This window comes from Littorina saxatilis, linkage group LG7 (assembly GCF_037325665.1).
Source record: "Littorina saxatilis isolate snail1 linkage group LG7, US_GU_Lsax_2.0, whole genome shotgun sequence".
NCBI lineage: Eukaryota > Metazoa > Mollusca > Gastropoda > Littorinimorpha > Littorinidae > Littorina > Littorina saxatilis.
In genome coordinates this window covers 23,468,690-23,493,151 of record NC_090251.1, presented here as the reverse complement: position 1 = coordinate 23,493,151, position 24,462 = coordinate 23,468,690, and the positions used below count along the sequence as shown (strand labels likewise).

Sequence of the window (24,462 nt, the reverse complement as noted above, 5' to 3'; positions counted from 1 at the left end):
CTTTAGTTTGAGGTAGTGCAAGGTCGCGTGCGGTCGCGTAGTAATTAGTCAGACCGACCACTGGCAGTGGCAATCAAAGATGGCGTGTGAAACTGAAAGCAACTTTCTGTGTTTTGGAGTTCATTAAATGTTGGGATGAATATGTCAGGTTTGAGGATGCACATTTCTGTAGGTTCATCTCGGTATTCCACCCCCTCGGCTTTCTGTTGTAAATATTAAGCTGAGCACGGTGATCGAATGTGGAAGCTACGTTTGGTCAAAGGTCACAGAAGATTTGCGTCGTGCAGCGAAGGAAAGAATCGCGATCTTGTTTCCGAATCGGTACCTCTTTGTTTTTCATTAGACCTGTCATTCTGCCTGCTCGGCTTTGTTAGATGTTTGCATATCGTGTTGCTATTTTCTTTGCTTTTATTATTGTTTCTTACTTGTGCTTCGTTTATCGATACAACGCAAGTAATAAAAGTGTTTGGCAATTTTCAGGGAAAATGGAATGCTACAAGTACAACGCATGGTGTATTCCAGGATATCTGATCAAGAGTTGGATGCGTTGGTGGAACCAATTACTGCTTCCAACAAGCTTACTGGGTCCTTAATGATACAAGCTCGTCTGAAAGGACAGAGGACAGTACTTCAGGTAACTCTTCTGTGCTGAATATTAGAATAGTAAAGCTTCAAAAAGGAATTTTAAACTGTTGAAAAACAACTGAGAAATGGACCAATGTTTCACAGTCACAGATTCTGATTTTAAAGTTAAGTAATACCGTTTTTATATTTAGTCAAGTTTTGACTAAATATTTTAACGTAGAGGGGGGAATCGAGACGAGGGTCGTGGTGTATGTGTCTGTCTGTCTGTCTGTGTGTGTGTTTCGATCCATCATACAACGCCGCAGCTATGGAGGTCAATGCGTTGCTTCGGCAGGGCACTGTGGACTCCCCTAGAGTTGTATTTTGGGACCATGATTTTATGTTTTCCGCTGGAAAACAGTTTACGTTACCTGAATTTGCAGCGTCATTTCCTGGGTGATGGTGTGCATCTAGCAAACGTATATTCCCAAGCTTGGGACCTGTTGGCGTAACATATCAAGATCAAGAAGATCAAGCAACGTCAGGACAGGCCAGGTTGTACAAGTCCCTTCGTCAGGCGATAAACACAGTCGGTTTTTGTGTGATTAAATAATGTTGTAGCCGGGTCAGGTTGCATTGTGCGTTTTGACTGATCAGCTTACAAAGCACGGGTATAGGAACAGGGAATCTTCAAATTGTTTACATTTTCTTTCTTGTTTGATGCGGGTGGGTGGCATTATAAATCGACGGCTCTAAATGGGGTCAACCAGATCGGTAGATGGGAAGTAACTCGAGTTTATGACAGGCTCGTTGTGGATGATGTCCCTTGTCTAAAAACCAGTTCAAGGTGGAATGGTTCTTCGATCAACACGATTGTTGAGTGTTCTGTCAAATCAAGATATCGTGACATGTTTCAACAGTATGTTTCTGTGTTGGTGGATAGTATGGATCAGTGTTTTTCCAGAGTACTTGGAAATAATTTTCAGGTGAGATTCTGATGAACATGTTGGTGTTACGATGCCTTTTCATGTGAGCGTTTGTCAATTCAGAGAATCAGAATATTTGTTCCTGTGGAGGTACTGTATGTCAATTACCTCAGGTGTTTGTCATTTCAGTGAATCAGGAAATATTGGTTCCTGTGGAAGTACTGTTTTGTCAATCACCTGTTATTTTGCCTAGGAGATTCCAAATTTATTTTGATTGTGGTACTGTGGGCTAGGTAATATTTCATGTGGAGGTACTGTTGTCACTTGTGTTGGCTGGTGCCTCACAGATTACAAACACTATTTTGGTTAAAGTACATGTACCGTGGGCTAGGTAATATTTCATGGTGGGGCTGATTTTTCAGAGAATCAGAAAACATGGTTCGCTGTTGTTCTTTTTGTCAAATTAAGCTATAGGGCCTCAGAGATTCCAACATTAGTTAGTATGTGGATTTGTTAGCCAGGTATTATGTTGGTGTGTGACAGTTCAGAGAACCATGATGTAATTTCCTGTTGGTGTTCTGTTTGTCATAAATGTATTGAGCCTCAGAGATTCCAAACTCGTTTGGTGGGGGTACTGGGTACCAGGATTTGAGTTTGACACAGAAAACACAATTGGTTTGAAGTACTTTGGGCCAGATTTTAATCAATTTCTTTGGTTTGTATTTCAGACTCCCAAAATCTGGTGACAACTTCAGAAGTATGGGATATTAAACACCTTTTACAGGCTGAACAGTGAAGGAGTTGTTAACTCCTGCAAGGAGCAGCAGACAAGTTCAAGGCTTATGTGTAATTCTCAGTAATCTGACAAATAAGGCTGTGTTCACATATCCTGTTTTTTATGCACAGGAATATGCCTCCCAGGAGGGCAGCATCAAGGCGGGTAGCCGGAGTGACCCGAGCCGCTGCAGGTCGGCCGAGGGCCAGCAACCAGACAGCCGCGCAGCGACAACCTGGTGGGTTTGAGTCAGCCACAGCAGGAGGGGAAGAAAGCGCCACTGCTTTGGCCGCGGTATTGGCTGAGCTACGCAGGCTGGGGGAGCGGCAAGAGACCTGCCAAGTGGCCATTGTCTCGCTCCAGAAAGACAACCAACGTCTGCAAGAAGCTGTTTCGGGTGATCGTGAGGCCATCGCCTCAACATCGGGATCGATGACAACCGGTACCAGCAATTCTACCCTGTCTGGCTCGGTTGCCAACCTGGTCAACACAATCACAGGTGAGGCGGCCACCGAATTGGTGCCTGTTGTTTTGTTCGTCGAGGATAAAGTTAAACGCAGGATCTGGGGCCCGGGGCGTCAATCCACAATGACAACTGAAAAGTTTCAAATGGAAGCGTGTCAATGTTAATTGTAATTCAATCTGACAATGATCTCTTTCCTGCGTTCATGCGGTTGCAAACAGACCAGAATTGGTTCTGTTCTGTTCACATAGTACTTTGAGTTCACTTACATGCAAGGGTGATGCACAGTATTCCTATGGAGAGAACTTCATCTTTAAGTGTACTTCGATTAACTGAAGATATTCAATTGTTTACTTCAATGTGGGAGGTGTGCAATGTGTAAATACACATCAACTCAGTCAGTAAGATTTATGTGCAGGTGTATGATGCAGAGCTGTCAGCCCCTATGAAGCTTCATGTGTAGCAATCTTGAATTTATAGTGTAGCAAATGGTGTTTATCTTTAAGTATTGCATCATCTTATAATCCACTGCACCTGCATGTTTATATGTCAAGACACAAATGTTGCAATAACTGTGTTCAGACAAGAAAACAGCAGCAGGAACAAATGACATGGGTGGGAGTTCCTCCGTCTCAGACGGATTTCCGTCTCAGAGAAATTTTGACAATTTTTTTTTTTTTTTTTTTTTTTTTTTGCGGGTTTGTTTCGTTTCGGTTCGAATTTGTAACTCAATCGGCATCCGATCCGTACTTTACAATTGCCATTTCCGGTTCCGTCCGCTTTGTGTCTGCCATTTTGATAGTCATCTCATACTGTGTTATGCCAAATGGACTGATAGTGCACTTTTTGTTGTTTCTAATGCTTGCCAGGTCCCTAAAATTTTTAGTTTTTGTTACTTTTTGTATCTCCAACAAGGTTCTTATTTATCAGAATTAAACTCAGGAGAGGCCAGAGAAACCCTTTTAAATTCATAAAATTCGTTTTCGGCCGGGGGCCTTCGCCCCCCTGGACCCCCCACCAGGGCGCTGCCCCTGGACCCCGCCGGGGCCTTGGCGGCCCCTGGACCCCGGCCTTAAAAAAAGTTCAGTCTTGGAACAATTTTGGGCTCCCACCCATGAAATGAACATTGTAGAGTGTCTGTATAACGAAGTAGCATTTTCTGTTTTACAAGTAGCATGCTACATCGAAAGCGTAATAGTCTGCAGCTCTAATTGGGCCACTAATGTGGCATGGTGCTTTTGGATTCCACAAGTTATTTTGCATGTTGTTTTTAAGGCAAATGTGTCAGAAGCTCCTAAAGAACTTTAGTGGGTAAGCCTGTGACATTGTTGTCCACATAGAGAATACTATATGGTTTCCTATGAAATACCACTTTTACACAAGTTGTGCTTTTAAATATTAAACTGCGAACAATATTTCAAAACACTAGTGTAAAACTGGTATCAAACAGGAAGCCATGTAGTATTCTGTTTATCCTACATACAGGGTTCGTACAGGTCATGGAAAGTCATGGAATTTGATTTTTAATTTTCCAGGCCTGGAAAGTCATGGAATTTCAATTCAAGTCATGGAATTTCAATTCAAGTCATGGAATTTAACATAAATAAGAAAGAAAAAAAATTAACCTTTAGCACGCCAGCTTTCTTTCGGGTTGTTTCTTGACAACAAAAAGTATGCGGAATTGGAACGAATTACCAAGGAAGATCTTCGCAATGAACTGTGTATCGCGGTGAAAAAAATGACAGTGCGTCAAGTCACAGTGTTAGTGACGGTTATGAAACGGAATTTACGAAAGTGCAGATGGATACAAACAGTGGCTGGTCCAGTTTAGTGAAATGACAGGACCAGCAAACATTACCGATAATCTGACTGCGTAGCAAATGCTTGACTTGCTTGTCAAAGAGACACTGCGTAGAAACTGACTCAAATTCAGTGCAAAGCAAGCCAGTGTCAAAACTGGCAGTGACAAGATGTAAAAAGTTTGCGTGTTCGGAAATGGCGACCTGTGGATCTAGTCATGGAAAATGCTATTGAGGCTCATGGAAAAGTCATGGAATTTTGTTTCTAAAAACCAGTGGGGACCCTGTACATACTGTTGCATGTTCATTGCTGTAAATGTCCCTTTGTCGAAGCGCCCAGATTGAAGAAGCTTAAAAATTGAACCTGGATCTCTCCGAATGCCTCGTGTAATCTTTTATGTCAAAGCAAGGAAATGTCACTGGTGTGGTGTTTACGTTCTTAAAATTCTTCCGAGTGTTCAAAGAAGGACGCTTGTTTCGGTATTGGAGGCAGTGAAAAATCAGGTCCTTGTCAGACAAGACCTCTTTACACATGCAATGTAGAGTGAATGGTATTGTTATGACATGAGTGGTATGTCACGTTAGTGTAATAAGTTGTATTCTTACACGCTCCACAAAGGCACAGAGTACGGGGAGCCATCCAGCGGGTTGATCCTGGTGGAGTAGCTGTCAGAGCTTTGGCGTTGAGGCCCACGAGACGTCGTCTGTACCAAGTATCAGGACCAAACGCTCTCTGGCATCTAGACGGATACCACAAGTTGATATCGTGAGTACAGCTACAAATACATACACTGGGCACAAAAAAATCCTTTTTCAAAATTTGGTGAATGTTGAGTGTGTCCGGTGGTGGGGAGGATGTTGGGGGTTGTGCCAGTTTGAACATGGAATTTGAGTGGATTGATACAGGTGGCATAAGGAATTCTCTTAAACATTATTTTATGACGCTGGAATCTTTCTTTTAAGACCTACATAACCCTGAGATAATAAGGTCTTATAATGGGGGTAAACTTACAGAGGTTATGAGCAGAATATCTTAGAGAACAGCATACCTGCCAATTGCTACGATTTTGGCGCAGCATGCTCCGATTTTGCAGGAATTGCTACGCTGCTACTCTAAGCCCTGAGCTGCTACGCTAAAAAAAAAAAAAAATGACAAGCGTGCAAAATGTTCACTTATTGCTTGACAATCAACAATGAACATTGCATAACTAGTCGAGTACCGATGGCTGGGAACCACTCCGTTATGACTCGATATTGTCCACGTGACTTGCTTAGCAAATCGTGAATTTTATTGCAAGCATTCGCATTTCCGGTGACTCTATGCGCCAATTGTGAATTTGATTAGAATATGCAATGCACTTGTTAAGTTGTAAGCTGTGCACAGTGACGGTGTTAGAAGTGGAAACTGGAGGGAGACAGGATAAAAACGGGGAAACGTAAGGGTGGTGAAGATTATGGTGCAAGTTCCACGCCGATGCGGGCAAATCATTTTCAACGATTTTTGCCGAAGAATTCGACAGACTTTGCGTGTATAGGTAATAATACCTGCTATTCCGACTTGGTTGTGTGACAGACGTTTTCTTCCACACGAGATTACGTTGATTGTCTAAATCTACTTTTTGACGGAAGTGACCGAACAACTGTGAATGACGTCTCGTTATATGGGAATGACGTCACAGTCATCGTCACAGTCTGTATCTTTTGAAGCATCTCATTCTTCATGACGTCTTTCTGTGTCTGCATCCGCAAAATGTTTGTTCATTCCGGAATCTTTGTCATCTATGTTCAGAACTCTGTCCTTATAGTGTCAGACAAACAGGCCTCCTGAGCGAACCACTTTCCAAGGGAAGTTAAATTCGCGTATGGAAACAGTACTGTCGTCTGGGGTGCCGTTTTCAGTATTCTGAGCGTTGAAGAATCTGTAAAGAGAAGAAACGATAACAGCAGGAGAAATAAAAGTCGTGTGTGCATTTTATGTTTTTTTGGAGTGACGATTTTGAGTTTGAATCCGTTCTTGCCATGCTCCTAAAGCGTGTAACATACAATCTTGCATACGTTTGCTTTAGTAGTGGCAAAGAAGGAAAGCGTGTGACATTGAACTATGTTTAGACGGTTGTAATGTCGTAGAGCTCTCAGAATCTTACAAACGTTTTTGATGGCATTTTAAATGCGGGCTTGCGATTCAAATTTAAGATTATGCGAGTGCTACGCTTATAAACACCAATTGCAACTCTGACATTGGGTGAAAGTTCCAAAATGCTACTCTTTGGGCTTCACAGGGGTTGGCAGCTATGAAACAGGGTCTTGAAAATGTCTTGTTTGGGATCGTAAAAGGAAGGGCGTCTTCTAAGGGGTAGGTGGGTAACGAAGGTGAGTCGTGTGCAAGTATTTTCTTTTCTTTTCTTTTTATTTTGTCATTTTCTGGATATGTAATGAAAGACTGGTCCATTGATGATTTCCCCACGGAATACAAAACATATTCTGGTTATACCTTACCATTTCTACTGGGTGGTTATTTAAATTTGGTTGCTTGGTGTTTTTTTTAACAATAAACACCCCTTCAAGTTAACAGAGAAATAAGCAGAGGGGGGAATACTTTTCGGTGAATACCAAGTTACCTAGTCCTAACAAATAACCACCCAGCAACCAGTCTGAATCCTCGATAGCTCATAGGTTGAGAAACCACACTGTGTGGTCACTGCTTGGTGACTGAAAAGTTCTGAATGCTCAAATATTCGAAAGAGGAAAGAGCTCATACATACTGCATTTACACTATTCATTTCAGGTTTCAACACACAGAATCCAATATAAGATCCATAAGTTTGGTTGTTTTCTAAATCAAAATCTACGTTGTACCAGACACAAGGTCTCAAGGCAAGTAACTCTCATATTCTGTGTAGAAAATAGAGTTGTTCCCATTTTGCATTTGTACAAATAAAAAGACAGTAATCTGTAGGTCAATTATATTTCACTTCATAAATAGAACTTTTTTTCCTGAGATACTTAAACATGAAAAGAACGCAAAAATATTTGCCTTATCGTCTTAGCAGAACAACTATGTACTTTATTTTATTCGAAATTAAATTAACTGCTATAAAGAGTTTGCAGAATTGCGCAATTTTCACAGAACTCTTCAACCATGGATTAATCACATGCTTGTGCAGGTAGACTGGCTGAGTGAATAATACTTGATCAAAATAATTATGTGTGCTGTGGGCAGGCTGTCTGTCCAAGGACAAAAAATGTAACGTTGAGCTGTTATCTCAGAAGTTTATACAGCTAGACCTCTGAAACTTTGCACACTTTTAGGGTTTGATGATTTCACGAAGTGACCCCAGTTTCGTTGACCCTCATCAAATTTTGGGGTCACAGCGGGGTCATGTTCGTTTAATAAAAACTTAACGTTGATGTTATCTCAGATGTGTTTTTAGCTAGAGCTTTAATAGTACGCACACTTCTAGGTTTTGATAATCTACCAACTTGACATAAGATTGTGGGCGGGGATGTAGCTCAGTGGGTAGCGCGCTAGATTTGTATCCAGTTGCCTGCTGTCAGCGTGAGTTCGTCCCCACGTTCGGCGGGAGATTTATTTCTCGGAGTCAACTTTGTGTGCAGACTCTCCTCGGTGTCCGAACACCCCCGTGTGTACACACAAGCACAAGACCAAGTGCGCACGAAAAAATCCTGTAATCCATGTCAGAGTTCGGTGGGTTATAGAAACAAGAAAATACCCAGCATGCTTCCTCCGAAAGCGGCGTATGGCTGCCTGGTGGGGTAAAAACGGTCATACACGTAAAATTCCACTCGTGCAAACCACGAGTGCACGTGGGAGTTTCAGCCCACGAACGCATAAGAAGAAGAAGACGACATAAGGTTGATTGACCTTCGTCACAGCCCACTTCGTCAACATCACGGGCCAAAGAATCTAGACACAGCCATCGTCGAACGCTGAAGAAGAAGAAGATTGACCTTCGTCAAGTTTTGGGGTCACAGGGGGTCATGTTCGAATCAAAATATCTTAACATTGATGTTATCTCAGGTGTTTTTGAAGCTTGAGCTTTGAAACTTTGAATACTTGAAGGATTTGATCATCTGCCTACGTGACCCTAGTTTGGTTGATCCCTGTCACATTTTGGGGTCACAGTGGGGTCAAGTTTGTAAAAGCTTTACATTGCGGTTTTCTCAGTTATTTTTATTAAATTTCACTGAATTGTATGTGTTATTAACCAGCAGACATTACCAAAATTTTGCTTATTTTTATCAAATTTTAGAGTCCCAGCAGTTAGTGGAATCCTCCTTTTAAGACCTACAAGACCCTTAAGGCTTATGGACATGACGAAGAAAAGTCATATAAAGCAATTGCTTTTCTTGATTTATTTCTTTGCAAAATTGAAGAAAGGTGGATTAGTAGAGGTTACATGCCGAGTCTCAGTGATTATCAAAAATAATGGTCGAAGTTAGCGGATCATGAAAAATGCGAGCTTTAGCGAGCTTTTTCATGACCGCGAACTGAGACCATTATTTTTGATAATCACTGAGACGAGGTGTGTAACCTCTTTATTCCTCCTTTCTTCAGTTATTCAAAGAAAAGAGGAGTTTTTTTGCGAAAGTTTGATCGAATCCTATTCTCTCAACCAGTCAACCTGCGCAGGCGATCGATTAATGCGCGGTTGTATAGTTCCGTGCAAATCATTCCATTCTGTTAACACTTCTTGTCAGTTTTCCTATTTTAGGCTAAAATCAAGTACACAGATATGCTGTTATTCTGCTGTGGCGGCAAAGGCAGATATTGTGTGTTCTGTATATGTTTTGGTATCGCTTAGGGTAATGTTTTTTCGTCAAATGGGACTAGCAGACGAACTTTTGCACCCGTGTTCCAACGTTAAAAACTGTATGAAGTTCAGTTTTCCGGGGAAAATAGTGTATGAAACCCCTTTATGTTGTTTAAATTGATGAGATGTGTGCATTTGGTTGCGTGTGATCTGTTTATTAAATGAAATATTGTTGAAAACTGACCGTCGGATTGCAGTCTGTTGTCGAAGGAACTGAGTGAAAAGAAGGGGAACTACTCTTGTCGCTAGACAAAGTATGAGTTACTTGCCTTGGGAAATTGCTTGTGATGAACGGCTTCAGCACGGCAGATGAGATTCAGAAAACAACCGAACTCATGGATTTTATATGGAGATTCATGTGTTCAGGCCTGTAGTTGTTAATTTAAATGCGGTATGTTTGTATTGTTTGCTCCAGAGATGTATACTTCGTACATTAGAGCGTTCTGAACTTTTCAGTCGCAAAAAGTAGTACCGAAACAGAACAACCTCTCAACCCATTGCACTATCGAGGATTCAGGCTGTTGCTGGGTCGTTATTTGTTTGGTTGCTGGGTCATTATCGAAAAATAACTACCCCTACAAGTTTACAGAGGTAAAGAAGCAGAGGGGGGAATAAAATGGGTTACACACCTTTTCTCAATGATATATATTAAAAATAATGGTCTTGATTCTCGGTCATGAAAAAGCACTTTGACCATTACTTTTTAATATTTACTGAGCATGTTACCTGTACTTATTTCCCAATAACTCTTTAATCAGAATTTGTGTGGTGAAATCACATATGGAAACGGATCTCTGTTTGTTATATTGCAGGTGGAAAATGGTGATTCATGGGGCAATCGATGGCTTTAGCCGGGCCACTACCTTCTTCCATGCCACCGAAACAACAGGTCAGAGACCGTTCGGGATCTGTTTTTGGGTGGAACCCAACGCTTTGGACTCCCGTCAAGAGTCCGCATGGACCATGGTGGCGAGAATCTGGATGTCGTCGCCCTCATGAATGAACACAGGGGAGAAGGGAGAGGCAGTGCGATGCAAGGCCGCAGTGACCATAACCAAAGGATCGAGCGTCTCTGGCTCGACGTCTGGAAAGATGTGGTGAACCCTTACCATGACCTGTTTACTGCAATGGGAACACCACAGGCAGAAGGTGGTCTGGGGATACTGAACATGGACAATCCCATTCACTTGTGGGCCCTCCACTATGTTTTTCTGCCCAGGCTGAACCGGTCCCTACAGTGGATTGTGGAACAGAAGAACCACCAACCCCTGAGGACAGAGCGCAACAGAACTCCCCTGCAGCTCTTCTTCAGGGGGATGCTGGAGAGACGAGCCAGCACATCCACAGCAGTACAGGACTTCTGGAAAGGGAGAAGCCTTCAATCGATAATCGAGGACCATCCTTTGCCAGACAGTCGTTAGGATGTGCCTGCCACGGCTTGCCCCCTCTCTGAGGAACAGCTCGTGCAACTAACGGAGCGCATTGACCCTCGGAGTGGGCCACCCACCGATCAACATGGTCAGATGTTGTTCTCCAGTTCGTTGCCAACATGCTCGAGTAAAAAAAAAGTTAGCTTGTGGACACCCCAAACCTGAAGTGTATAGCAGACCTGTGAACCCATACGATTTTGCCATATTTTGTACGCTTGATTGTCCAGACTACAAGCAGATTGGTCAGTGGAATCACAAGAAAAATTCATTGTCTACTTTTATTTACAAGCGCATTCCAAAGCCGATCCAGTGTTTTGACACATGATTACTGCTTTTGTCAATGAAAGAAGCATTCGTTTTAAATTGTAAACTTATTAGGCTACTTGCCCTATCCGCTCCAGCCACGTAATCGTGCAATAAATCTGCAATATCTTGCATGGCGTTGGGAGGTGTGCCTCAATTTGCGGGTTTGCTTTCAGACCTCAGAGTAAGGATGTGTCTGGGTGCAGACACTTCGCCTTCAAAAAAGTTAATTTGCACTGAGCAGCATTGTGCTGCAACAATGTAAGCCTCAAAAACAATCATAAAGTTTGTTCAAAGTACCAAGCATGGTAGAAGGTATAAGCAACTGTTTTTTTCAAATTGGTTTAAATCTGCGCTCTAATTCTAAACCAATCTTTGTAAAGTGGAAAGTCATTCAAATAAAGCGAAATTATGTCCGCTGTGTATTTTATTATTTTTAAACACAGGTACTGCACCACGAAAACAATATTGCTAAAAAAATAAAAAAAAATATGTACACTTTGTGAAAGAAAGTTGTAAAGAAAGTTTTACACAATGATTTGCCATTAGGTTACCTGTTTAATTGCACCAAACAGACATGGGATTCTTCCGTAAAATTACGGAATTCCGTAAATTTTTAGGCTCCAGGGATCATTCTTGAGATTCGTGCAAATCCGCTGAGAAAATGTTGGGGTATATGTAGGTAAAGACCCAAGTTTTTCGGACGGTCCGCTGATCGCGACGCTCCATTCCATACTATTCTTGAACGGTTGGTTCCTAAAACGGTCAGACTGTTGCTGGTCGATCCGTATGGGAACGCGCTCTGTGTCTTTGTCTCCTACAGTCACCGTTTCAACGTAGCTATCGGGGATTCAGTATAAGCTAAAGCATACCGTATGAGAATGATTCGGCGCCATTTTTACATCGCTTCGAGCCACTTGCAAAAATGATGAGGAAGCTAAAGCGAGACGAAACCGTTCTATCCCGGGAAATTGACCAGCAGAAGTACAAGAAAAATCTCTGGAGATTCGACTGGCTCGATGAAGTTGTATCATTGAGCTGGAAATACGAGAAAGGCCAGAAGACACAAGACGTGAAACTGAAAGTTGGCGATGCTTTTGCTAAAATCAACTTGCCGGGAAAAGCTTAGTGCACTTTGTGCAACGATGTTAATGTTATCAACTACGGTTCCAATGGAAAGACTGCCCTCAAAAGCCACTTGAAAAGCAACAAGCACCTGACTATCCTGAAAACCCAGTCGTGTAATCAGTCACTGGGGTCGTTTGGCACCGACAAGGTAAGAACATTGAAACCACACCGTCACACGCCACCACCACCCCCCCCCCCCCCCCCATCTCTCTCTCTCTCTCTTTCTCCTCCTTATTTTGAGTCTTAGCGTAAAATTAATTTGAGAAACATGGGAAGGAAGAGAAAGGGAGGGGGGGGGCTATGATTAAGCTGAAATATGCATTTCAGGGCCATTTTTGTGTGTCTAAAATACTAAAAACCTTCAGCTTCTGGGGGCTTCGCGTTGCCCCTGGACCCTACTGGGGGCCTTCTGCGGCCCCCAGACCCCCACTTTTTTTTTCCTTAATTATCACTTTTTCTGAATCCCATGTCTGACCAAATTTCTTTTGATGTATCTATAGTATAGATTTATAAGGTTGAAAATTGCTGAAAGTTTTTAAAACAGACTATTGTTTTTGAAAAAGACCTTAGTGTATTTTTAGGTTTATTGATGCTAGATATATTTATATATATATATATATGGCTTGCCCAATCCAACGTATAAAGGAACTCATTGTTATTCAGCCATTAACCTTCGCCGGCACTCGTTATCAACTACACACGGACGCATTCGTGGGGCCGTGCAGACCCATGCTTCTCAAAGAAGGAAAAATGTGCATATCCTTCCGTGGCACTCGTGGGGCCGTGCAGACCCATGCTTCTCAAAGAAAGAAAAATATGCATATCCTTCCGTGGCACTCGTGGGTCCGTGCGGACACAGAAGGGTGTTTGATGCAAATATCTCAAACGAGTTGGAATTTTTTAATGAGCTTTTAGAAATGCCTCAGACACCTAAAAAGCTATCATCTCCTAAAAGCTCATTAAATTTCAGTGATAATTAATTAATTAATTAATGGTCAAATTTAGACTGCACACGGTATTTGGTAAAATATTATGGGTCTGCATGGCCCCACGAGTGCCACGGAAGGGTTTGCACAATTGTCCTTCTTTGAGAAGTATGGGTCCGCATGGACCCACGAGTGCCTCGGAAGGGTATACACGCTTTTCCTTCTTTGAGAAGTATGGGTCCGCACGTCCCCACGAATGCTTCCGTGTGTAGTCTAAATTTGACCATTAATTAATTAATTAATTAATCAATTATCACTGAAATTTAATGAGCTTTTAGGAGATGAAAGCTTTGTAGGTGTCTGAGGCATTTCTAAAAGCTCATTAAAAAATTCCAACTCGTTTAAGAGATATTTGAGACAATGACAAAAGGTGACGTTTTCATGTCAGTATGTCCCAAATGACATCACCAGTACATTTTTCATTCTATCTAATCTGTTTTCGTTCTATTTTTTCTAATAACATGCGTTAACAATTGATTGCCAACTGGAATGGAAGAGCACAAAAAGTGTAACTTGATATGTAGTTTCTCTAGAGGGAAAAACATCTTCCACTTTCATGTCAGTGTGTCCCATGCAACATACATTTGCCAAACAGCTATGTGTAAGTAGATTATTTGTTAGTGGTATAGAAAATACTGATCAACAATCAAAGTCAGTTTTCACATTCATTTTCTACCTATTTCTTATTTGTTTATTCTTTTGGCAATGGTGAAATGTCAGCAATCGTGTGTCATTCGGGACAGTAGACATGACACCTGACCTTTTGTCACTGTCTCATTTGCAATCAAACACCCTTCTGGGTCCGCACGGACCCACGAGTGCCTCGGAAGGGTATACACGCTTTTCCTTCTTTGAGAAGTATGGGTCCGCACGTCCCCACAAATGCTTCCGTGTGTAGTCTAAATTTGACCATTAATTAATTAATTAATTATCACTGAAATTTAATGAGCTTTTAGGAGATGATAGCTTGTTAGGTGTCTGAGGCATTTCTAAAAGCTCATTAAAAAATTCCAACTCGTTTAAAAGATATTTGCAATCAAACACCCTTCTGGGTCCGCACGGACCCACGAGTGCCGGCGAAGGTTAAAGACATTTTCCGAATTACAATGGTTTAATAGCCAACTTGCACAATACCCCTTTTGAACAGCTCTCTGGTGCGAAAGATAAGGAAGGTTCACTTCCCTACGGGCAAACGTTTTGCTCTCACAAGCACTGGTGTTCTCTGGCTTGTGTAAAAAAAACAAAATAAAATCTCAATCGCCTTACTTTTGTATACAGGACATGCTTGGGTACTTTGAACTAACTAAAGGATTATTCTTGCGGCTATTATTGCCGCAGCCAATAAACCTTTAACGACTTTGTGTGTGTCGGTGTGTGAATGCTCTGATTTGTTTTGCTATTGTGTTTTGCCGTGAGCTCTGGCGAGAAGGGGTGATTAATTTATGTTCATTATTATTATGTCTCACTGTGTTTTCACAGCTGTACAGAACAGTGAAAGGGATACTCGTTCAAACTTTGGTATGATGCCATGAGCGCCATAGTTTAACTAGAGTCAAATCAGTTATTTTTCTTTTTATATTCAATGGTGCCTCATTCACCCATATTCATCAGAACATAAGCTTTTTGCAACGTTCATTGAAGGTCAAGGTCCCTTTAAGTTACCTATCAAACCTCATAGTGGTGTTTATTGTTTATGGTTAGTGTTTTCCCCTGGAGCAATTTTTTGATTAGTGCTTTTGTGAACAAGAAACAATTAACAAGTGGCTCTATCCCATCTTTCCCCCCCCCCCCCCCCCCCCTTCCACGTGGCGATATAACCTTCGTGGTTGAAAACACCAAATAAAGAAAGAAAGTGTTTTAAACATTTTCAGTTCTCCATTTAGTTTGGTGAAGTAGTGTAGAGCATTTTTTGAACATCAATAATCATGTATGAATTTATTGCATGTTTGTTGCTAGAATATTAATCATTCTTCTGCTGAAGAACTTTGTGCCTGATGAAAGTAAACATTGTGGTCAGTCGCATAGGTACCCCCCGCGGGTTTGGGGGAAGAATTTACCCGATGCTCCCCAGCATGTCGTAAGAGGCGACTAACTGATTCTGTTTCTCCTTTTACCCTTGTTAAGTGTTTCTTGTATAGAATATAGTCAATTTTTGTAAAGATTTTACTCAAGCAGTATGTAAGAAATTTTATGTCCTTTGTACTGGAAACTTGCATTCTCCCAGTAAGGTAATATATTGTACCACGTTGCAAGCCCCTGGAGCAAATTTTTGATTAAGTGCTTTTGTGAACAAGAAACAATTGACAAGTGGCTCTATCCCATCTCCCCCCTTCCCCCGTCGCGATATAACCTTCGTGGTTGAAAACAATGTTAAACACCGAATAAAGAAAGAATAGGCACCCCCTAACAGGGGCTCACATCCACGTCGGACATCGGACATACACGGATATTTTTTCCAAATGTCATATACTTTTTCATGCAAGAGGACATATGTCCAATTGTTTTTGTCACAAAGTGCATGGTCATTGTCCGATTATGCTTTCATTTGATCCGGACATTGTCAGTACTTTCCAATTTACAGTAGTTTGATTTGCTACCTGGAGGGGCCAAAGGATGACATTCAAAAGAAACAGTGGGTGGTGAAGGTTGTGTAATTGTGGGCATCCACCAGAAAGCGCATGCTCTTCAGCAAGAGAAAGGAACAATCACAGTGAATTGTCGTCATTAGCTCACAGACAAAACAACACGTTGTTATTACTTTGATTTGTTCTGTTATACCTTTTTGCCAAGAAAATTAATTTATTTGTTCTGTTAATTGTGTGACAATAAACGAGTCACGTTTAATTAAATTTACGTTTTGTTGCAAAAAAACAAAGTCCTATTGATTTAGTTTTGTTCAGGACAAATGTCCTATCACTTTTGCATTGTCCAGGACATTTGTCCTATACCACCTCTCATGGATGTGAGCCCCTGCCCTAAAATCAAAGGTGAGTTTTAGATACTAAAATGTGCCAACAATTTTAACAGCACACCCGAGTCCCCTTTTTACTTTAGTTGCAAGATCAGTACATGTTCTATCACGGAATTTTGTTTTGTTTTTGTAATTATGTGTATTTAGAGATTTTTCAAACCAAACTATTAATCTTTGAGCTCAGATGTCCTACTTTTTGACGTATTGGTATGTTTATTCAAGGTAAGCTAGACGAATCATTTGTATCAGGAAACTAAAATAAATGAAATTCTGATTTTATGTGAAAAATTGAATCAGTATCACAACAATTTCAAAAATTATTCATATTATGTGCTGGTTAATGACTATTAAATTTGCAAGCCAAAGCTCCGTTTGCATTCTGAATTTTGCATGTAAATGTCCCATTTCAAAGATCACCTATATATTTAGGTGTGTGTGTAGTCTTTTTAAGAACATCAATTATATACATTTATTGGATCTTGATTGCTTGAATGTGTATGACACATAATTCTTGTGTATTAATAAATGTGTATGACAAGTTTGAATATTGGATAATACAAATTGTTTGTATGGATTTTGATTCCTGTATGGTGAGGCAATGAACATGTGCGAGTGAGATGTCTATGATGGACAGCAAAATGTAGTTATGGATTCATGGCTGCTAGTCTCATTTCCAGTCATATTAAAAAAAACAAGTTTTTACAAAAACACAAAACATAACTCAAGTTGTCTGCCACAAATACAATTAATTTTAATCAAACAAGTGTCATGCAGAAAATCCACTTTAAATAAGGAAAATCATCACAAAATGGAATGCATACTTTATGTTTATCACATCACAAGACACACTGGTAATACTTGGCAGGTGAGAGTTAACCCATCACACAATGGAATGAATATTTTTATCACATCATTAGACTGGTATTACTTGGCAGTTGAGAGTTAACCTATCACAAAATGGAATGAATACTTAATTTTTATCCCATCATAAGACTGGTAATACTTGGCAGTTGCGAGTTCATCCATCACAAAGTGGAATGAATACTTTAATTTTATCACATCATAAAGAATACATCGGTTCTACTTGGCAGGTGACAGCTGAACAGTTAGCAAAACAGTCACTATTTAATACTGGTTACAGAGACGAGGAATTGAGGCTGAAATTTATAAACTAAACAAGAAAGCTGAAATTGTGTGAGCCGTTTGTTCGTTCATGGGCTGAAACTCCCACGGCTTTTACGTGTATGACCGTTTTTACCCCGCCATTTAGGCAGCCATACGCCGCTTTCGGAGGAAGCATGCTGGGTATTTTCGTGTTTCTATAACCCACCGAACTCTGACATGGATTACAGGATCTTTTTCGTGCGCACTTGGTCTTGTGCTTGCGTGTACACACGGGGGTGTTCGGACACCGAGGAGAGTCTGCACACAAAGTTGACTGTGAGCAATAATAAATCTCTCGCCGAACGTGGGGACGAACTCGCGCTGACAGCGGCCAACAGGACTGAGCTACATCCCCGCCCTTGTGTGAGCAGTGACCTTCACTACAGAGGAGTGTAAAACTATAAAAGGAAAAGCAGTAGACAACGCCAGTTTTGGTTAATTTGGTAAAACATAAAAACAGACTATCGTTACACAGGGCACGAATATCACATTATCATAACTGTTACAAACGCTTTTGAGTTTATTAATTTGTATACCATTATGAGACAGTATAACAAAGTTGTTAGCGTGCAATTGATTTGTTTGTATCCGGTTTATGGTGTATATTGCCAAGTTTTGTATGGGACACTGTAACGCTAGTCCGAGTGCTTTTGATATTTTGCTGGCAACGTGTTATTCGTGTAGTAGGGGGGTTGAACCATTTATTCTGTACATTAGGTAACTGATACCTGATATGATGTGAAGTGCTTAGTTTACTTGATCAATAGTCGAGAGAAATACAATGCTTTACATGTTTTCCATGGACAGCGTTACACGGAACACGAAAAGCAGGCAACATAATGACAAACAGTGGTGCAAAAAAACAAATAAGAACAGAACACACTCTTGAAACACAACGGCAATTTAAATAATGCAAAACACAAACATCAAATCTTCGAAAGTCTCTCTCTTGCATTTAATAGCAAGTAAGAAATGATGTACGGTACAGGCACCCAAAATAAAGCTTATTTTACTGAGAGAAAAAACCCACACACACCTTGTCTTAATAATTTTAAGATTTCAAAGTTCAACGTTAAACACCCCCCCCCTGCAAAAAGCAAAGAAAACAATCAAAACAAAAACAAGGTATGTAAAGGAGTATAGGAAACCGTTTAAATCAGGGTCATGTTTTTTTTTTCCTTTGCAGCATGACCTCAAATAATTCAGTTTGAATACATTTGTGAATTCTCTTCAAAATTGCAGAACAAACATTTTTTCGCAGGGCGTGTACAGAAAGAAACACCAACACCTACGGCTACCAAGCAAAAATAATGCGAAACACAAACATCAAATCTTCGAAAGTCTCTCTCTTGCATTTAATAGCAAGTAAGAAATGATGTACGGTACAACGTTAACACCCCCCCCCCCCCCCCAGGGTGTGTACAGATAGAAACACCAACAGCTACGGCTACCAAGCAGAAACTAAACGCACCATTGAAGGAAAGTTTTTACAATAAATAAAATCCACCCCCTTCAAGAACAGCCTGGGACAGCTTCTGCCTCAGTTCTTGACGTGTCGGGCAGACACCTGCATTCTGAGGGCACAAGTTGACACTCTGGGGAGTGGCTTTTCGGGTGTGTCCACAAACACCACGGTCAGAGGACTCTGGTACCCTCCTGGTACTGTGGACCGGCTCCCAGACATGAAAAACACGAAATCTGAGATGGTGGTTTCTCCGCACTTTCCATCTGAAACAAGACAAAAAAGAAATTCTGAAATAAAGGAAACATCATCCCGCTTTCTTAATAAGCATACAAGTACCAGGACTCAAAAGAGAGGGAATTATTGCATGCTTGTGTTCATTTGTAGAAGCGTAGAAATGTTAAGCATGCTTTGCGACACAGAATGAAATGCTATTTTGAAAGCGTAACTTTTCTTGAGACTTTTTTTGAGCTGCTTGACGTTCAGTTTGATATGTGAAGGCAAACGAGATTCATTTTCCCAAATCTTTGGAGCTTTCAGGGGTAAAACCATGTGTTTATCATTTGCTGCTTTACATACAAGTTATTCTCCTGGGCCGTTTCCCATTTTGTGACATGTATTTTCAGTCCTTAAAACATGTATTAAATGGCAACTTGAATGTATACTCTCCCAAAAAAGAAACTTGACACAGGTAAACATTGATGCTTTTTCAAATATATAATATATGTTAGAGGAAAGCACCAAAATTCAGTTTGAAGTTTGTCGGTTACATTGTTGCTAACAACTAACCCATAAAAAGAAAATAATTGAACCAAGACTTTACTGGGTGGTCGCCCTTTTATTGAATTGCAAAAATTCTCGTCTGCACAAAAATCATGTGCATGGAGAGTATCGAGAGTATACATATTTTCTTTAGTAATAATTTTTTTCCAGTAATACTCCAGGTTGTTAATGATGCAGACTTGCAACAAAACAACATAGAATATATATATATATTATTTTCTTGGTAGTGTTAGCAGTATTCAAATTCATGTCACAACTTCCGGTTTCCATGTTATGAAGGTGCTTTACTTTAAAACCTTTGTATTTTTACTGAACACTAAGACAAACAAAATGTGCAAGTATTTGTTATTCTATCTCTGCAGGCCAAGGATATTTATGAAACTAGTATTTGTGAATGAAATTAATTTGTACAGCTTAAATGTCTCAAGTTAAATTTAATAAAAAGTCTACTTTATAACATGGTTTTCCCTGGTACACAGCTCTGGAGATTAAAGCTGTGGTCTATTTATGACTTTCCTGGGCTACGAGGTTGAAAAATAGGGATACAATCATGTACAGAATTCTGTACAGCAAACGCTACCCAAAACTCCACCTATACGGCGTGTATGACCTTGAGAGCTTCAGTCAACGCTTGAATTTTTCAGGGATAACAGCCGGTTTGCTCTCTCAAGACTGATCATATTTTATCTTCAAGAGAGATCAAGGGGAAAAAATAAACGCCCCGGCGAAGATTCGAACTCTCGACTTCGTGTCTCATGTCCTAACCACTAGGCTACTGCGCCAATTGAGAAAATGAAGGAAAAACATTGATATGAATTCATGTTATGTTATTCTTGAAGCAGCATGATTTATATCTCTATCCGCCCATTGTTCAGAAGTTTGTTTGTTTGTTTGTTTGTTTGCTTAACGCCCAGCCGACCACGAAGGGCCATATCAGGGCGGAGCTGCTTTGACATATAACGTGCGCCACACACAAGACAGAAGTCGCAGCACAGGCTTCATGTCTCACCCAGTCACATTATTCTGACACCGGACCAACCAGTCCTAGCATTAACCCCATAATGCCAGACGCCAGGCGGAGCAACCACTAGATTGCCAATTTTAAAGTCTTAGGTATGACCCGGCCGGGGTTCGAACCCACGACCTCCCGATCACGGGGCGGACGCCTTACCACTAGGCCAACCGTGCCGGTTGTTCAGAAGTGAATACATGTATAACTATTTCTTAGATGTCTGGTTTCAACTGGCTTTGGAGAGATTCAATTACTGTTCTTGTCATTTTCTTGCATGTTGTAAATAGAGATATCGCAGCTATTTGCATGGCGCGAATGTCGTGTAGCATGACGGTGTAAACATGTACTGCGATTCTGTAAAACATGTTTGCAAATAAAGGCAAATTTTAATGTCAATTTTTACGTTTTTGCAACGCATAAATGATAATTCAAGCGTAGAATGATATAAAATTATCAATTTTTTATCTTTGACAATACTGGTGAAGTGGCCTAGCGGTTAAGACATCGGCCCCGACATTTCGAGGCCCCGATGCCTTGAGTTCGAATCCCTGCCAAGTCGTTTATTTTTTCTGCTCGATCCTTCTTGACAACAAATATGCTCAGCTCTGCGAGAGCAAACCGGATGTTACCACTGCAAAATTCAAGCGTTGACTGAAGCTCTCAAGGTCATACACGCCGTATAGGTGGGGTTTCGGGTAGTGTTTGCTGTACAGAAATCTGTACATGATTTTGTCCCTATTTTTCAACCTCGTAGCCCCGGAAAGTCATAAATAGACCACAGCTTTAACCCATATCAATCAAGGTTTGTTATGAGCCAAACGGCTTTCCATATGAGATTATATACGTACCACTGCCGCCGCCACCAAATAATCATAATATACACTTTACAACGGATTACACACACACACACACACACACAGATAACAAGGTAATCTTGAACTTTAGCGTGACGAAAATGCACCGAAAATGGTGTACGTTGTCAACCATGGGACATCATCTACACGAAAGAGTTGTCTCCCTTGTCTGGTCACACGGATAATTCCTTCTTTGATGGGTCAAATGCATTCGTACAGTTCATCATCGGAGTTCATTCCGTAACTTCAAAGGGATCTAAAATGACTTGTTATGATTACAAGTACAGGTTCTACAAATTTGGAGACTTAAATGCCTCTGAATTAAGAGCTATGAATTTAACACGCTAAAGTTCAAGATTACCGATAACACGATATAGCAGCTAGTCTCTCGCACCGAATTCCAATATTTTGCATCTTTGGTCAAAAACGCGTACAGGCCTCCCTTCAAGTTCAACTTCTGGATGTGGATGCCCCACTGACTCGGTGTAGATCGTCACAAGAACCGAATTCGTCTGATAAAACAATTAACTTACCCTGCTGTGCGAGCCTGGGCAACAGCGTTAATTAAAACTGCACTCGCAAACCTTCCAAAACATCAGGGACATTTGCCACCCCCGCCATCTTGAGCTGTTCAGTCTGTCAAAAGGCGGCAAAGCGAGGCGATGAAGACGCCTATAACTAAGCTTAGTGTTTTTCATGTGGATTCCCAGTCCAAGTTTTTAAGTCGCTTAACCACGTGACTAATAACTGATTAATACAGGTGTATTTATTATTAAATACAGGTGTATTTAATTTTAAATACAGGTGTATTTATTTTTAAATGCAGGTGTAATTATTTTTAAATACAGGTGTATTTATTTTTAAATACAGGTGTAATTATTATTAAATACAGGTGTATTTATTTTTAAATACAGGTGTATTTATTTTTAAATACAGGTGTATTTATCATTAATTACACCTGTATTTTATAATAAATACAGGTGTATTTAATAATAAATGCACCTGTATTTAATAATAAATGCACCTGTATTTAAAAATAAATACACCTGTATTTAATAATAATTACACCTGTATTTAAAAATAAATACACCTGTAATTTATAATAAATACACCTGTATTTAATAAAAAATACACCTGTAATTAATAAAAAAAAAATACACCTGTAATTAATAATGATACTTATTGTATACGTTTAAGAAATAAATACAGCTGTATTTATCATTAAATACAGGTGTATTTATTTTAAATTACAGCTGTAATAGTTATGAGGCAAACGGCTTTCCATACCTCAGACGAATAACTTGCAGGTGGAACAAGGCTTTGTAGAATTTACCAGGAGCTAAATTGGCGCACATGATTGCAGCAGTGGTAAGATATCGTGCCGTTGATGTAATCGTAGCTCTTTTCTGCCAACGGGTATTTGGCACGGAGAGCCGAAAGGCTTTCAAGTTTTTGTAGTGATCTGTGCCACGTTCCACAGTTCCCAGCCTGTTACCCGAACAGCTTTTGAATGACTACACTCGTTTAAATGCGAAACAGCTGATGTAATATTTACGTTTGTAAGGCGGCACCTGCACATGTATCGCGTCGTTACCTGAGCGGGTCATGGTGACCTACAGCTTACCTGGCATGCAGCGTGTCGCCACTGAGGGGTCTGGTTTCTGTAGAGGGTTAACTTTAGGGAGGTTAAGGGGTGGAGTGTTTTATGGCTTACGGTTCGTATGATCTGCTCTTGTATCTCTTGTGCCCCGTTTGTCACTGACCCGTTTAACTTTAAACATGTTGTTCCCTTGCTCTGTTATTGCGTGACCTGGCATTTGTTTTCTTGCCCATTATAACATTGTTCGTTTGTGGTGTTAGAACAATGCTTGTTTTTCTGTGGTGTGTGTACAGAAAACTTGATTTTGCTTTAATGTTTCTTGGTGTTTGAGAGTTAAACTGTTTTTGTCTCTCATTCAGTGAGGCAGGCAGGTAGTCAGTCAGTCAGTCAGTCAGTCAGTCAGTCAGTCAGTCAGTCAGTCAGTCATTCTATTAGTCTGTCAGTCTCACTTGTGTTGACCACACCAACAGACTTGCAGCGCCTTCACTGCTACAGACTCTGCCTCAAGACTTGGGTTCAGAAGCTCTGAAAGGGAGTAGTGTGTATGTGTGTGTTTGTGTGTGTGTGTTTGTGTGTGTGTGTGTGTATGTGTGTGTGTGTTTGTGTGTATGTGTGTGTGTGTGTTTGTGTGTGTGTGTGTGTGCATGCGTGCGCGCGTGCGTGCGCGTAGTGTGTGCGTGTTGCTGTCTGTGTACCTGCCTGACCCTCGGTAAGTCTACAGGTAAAATGTTAGGCCCTGTGTCTCTGCCTGCCAATCTCTTCTACAGTGTCCACTGTGCTGTGTCGCTACGTGTTGTTGATATCACGGTGACCCGATGACCCTAGATGCGTGACATTCCAGTGGTTACAGTAACGGTCAAGGGATATCACCTGGTGTGACTGACCCAGAGTCGCTTGTGACCCCGCGCCTCGCTGTGCCAAGGTCAATGCTGTCCGACTAAAACCGAGAGTCCATTTCACACCGATGATTGCTTTCATTACAAACCAAGAAATAAGAGCATCATATCAACGTGATGATTTGTTGGAAAACGAACAACTGCATTTTGTTCACGTGGGGACGTCAAGTTATCCATGTAAACTTGTCAATAATCTGCATAATGTCAAAACAGTCAAAGCAAAAGCGCTACACATTGCAATCACTGATTAAAAACAATCCCAGGTGCGTTCCTGTACAAACTATTTTAGTGTTTATATTTTTGTGTGGATAGAATGACGTCATTTCTGTGTCGTTGAGGATGAACTGTAGCCCAAAGTCACCGGGTCAAATACACTCTGATCTCTCTCTCTCTCTCTCTCTCTCTCTCTCTCTCTCTCTCTCTCTCTCTCTCTCTCTCTCTCTCTCTCTCTCTTTCTCTCTCTCTCTCATTGTGTCTTTCTGTCTGTCTCTCTCAAGTCTCTCTGTCTGTCTCT

General features: G+C 40.8%; 2 protein-coding genes across 5 annotated transcripts in view; both read left to right on the top strand.

Moving 5' to 3' along the window:
- Window positions 1-24,462, top strand: part of LOC138970969 (uncharacterized) — a 148,856-nt gene that overhangs the window by 26,297 nt on the left and 98,097 nt on the right. The gene's annotated exons all lie outside the window — the stretch shown is intronic.
- LOC138970966 (uncharacterized) lies at window positions 48-16,722 on the top strand. Of its 4 annotated transcripts, none has more exons than XR_011457127.1 (4): window positions 48-321; window positions 481-634; window positions 2,397-2,764; window positions 5,147-7,406. XR_011457127.1 is itself a non-coding variant. In XM_070343553.1 (4 exons), exons 2-3 carry the CDS (start codon window positions 2,401-2,403, stop codon window positions 5,191-5,193), a joined length of 411 nt encoding a protein of 136 aa, XP_070199654.1. In that variant the 5' UTR covers window positions 48-634; window positions 2,397-2,400; the 3' UTR covers window positions 5,194-5,293; window positions 10,172-16,722. The 4 variants fall into 4 exon arrangements, 2 of the variants coding, with proteins under 2 accessions (XP_070199654.1, XP_070199655.1); XM_070343553.1 differs by adding an exon at window positions 10,172-16,722 and having other exon boundaries at window positions 48-634; window positions 5,147-5,293; XM_070343554.1 differs by having other exon boundaries at window positions 48-634; window positions 5,147-5,293; window positions 7,313-7,419.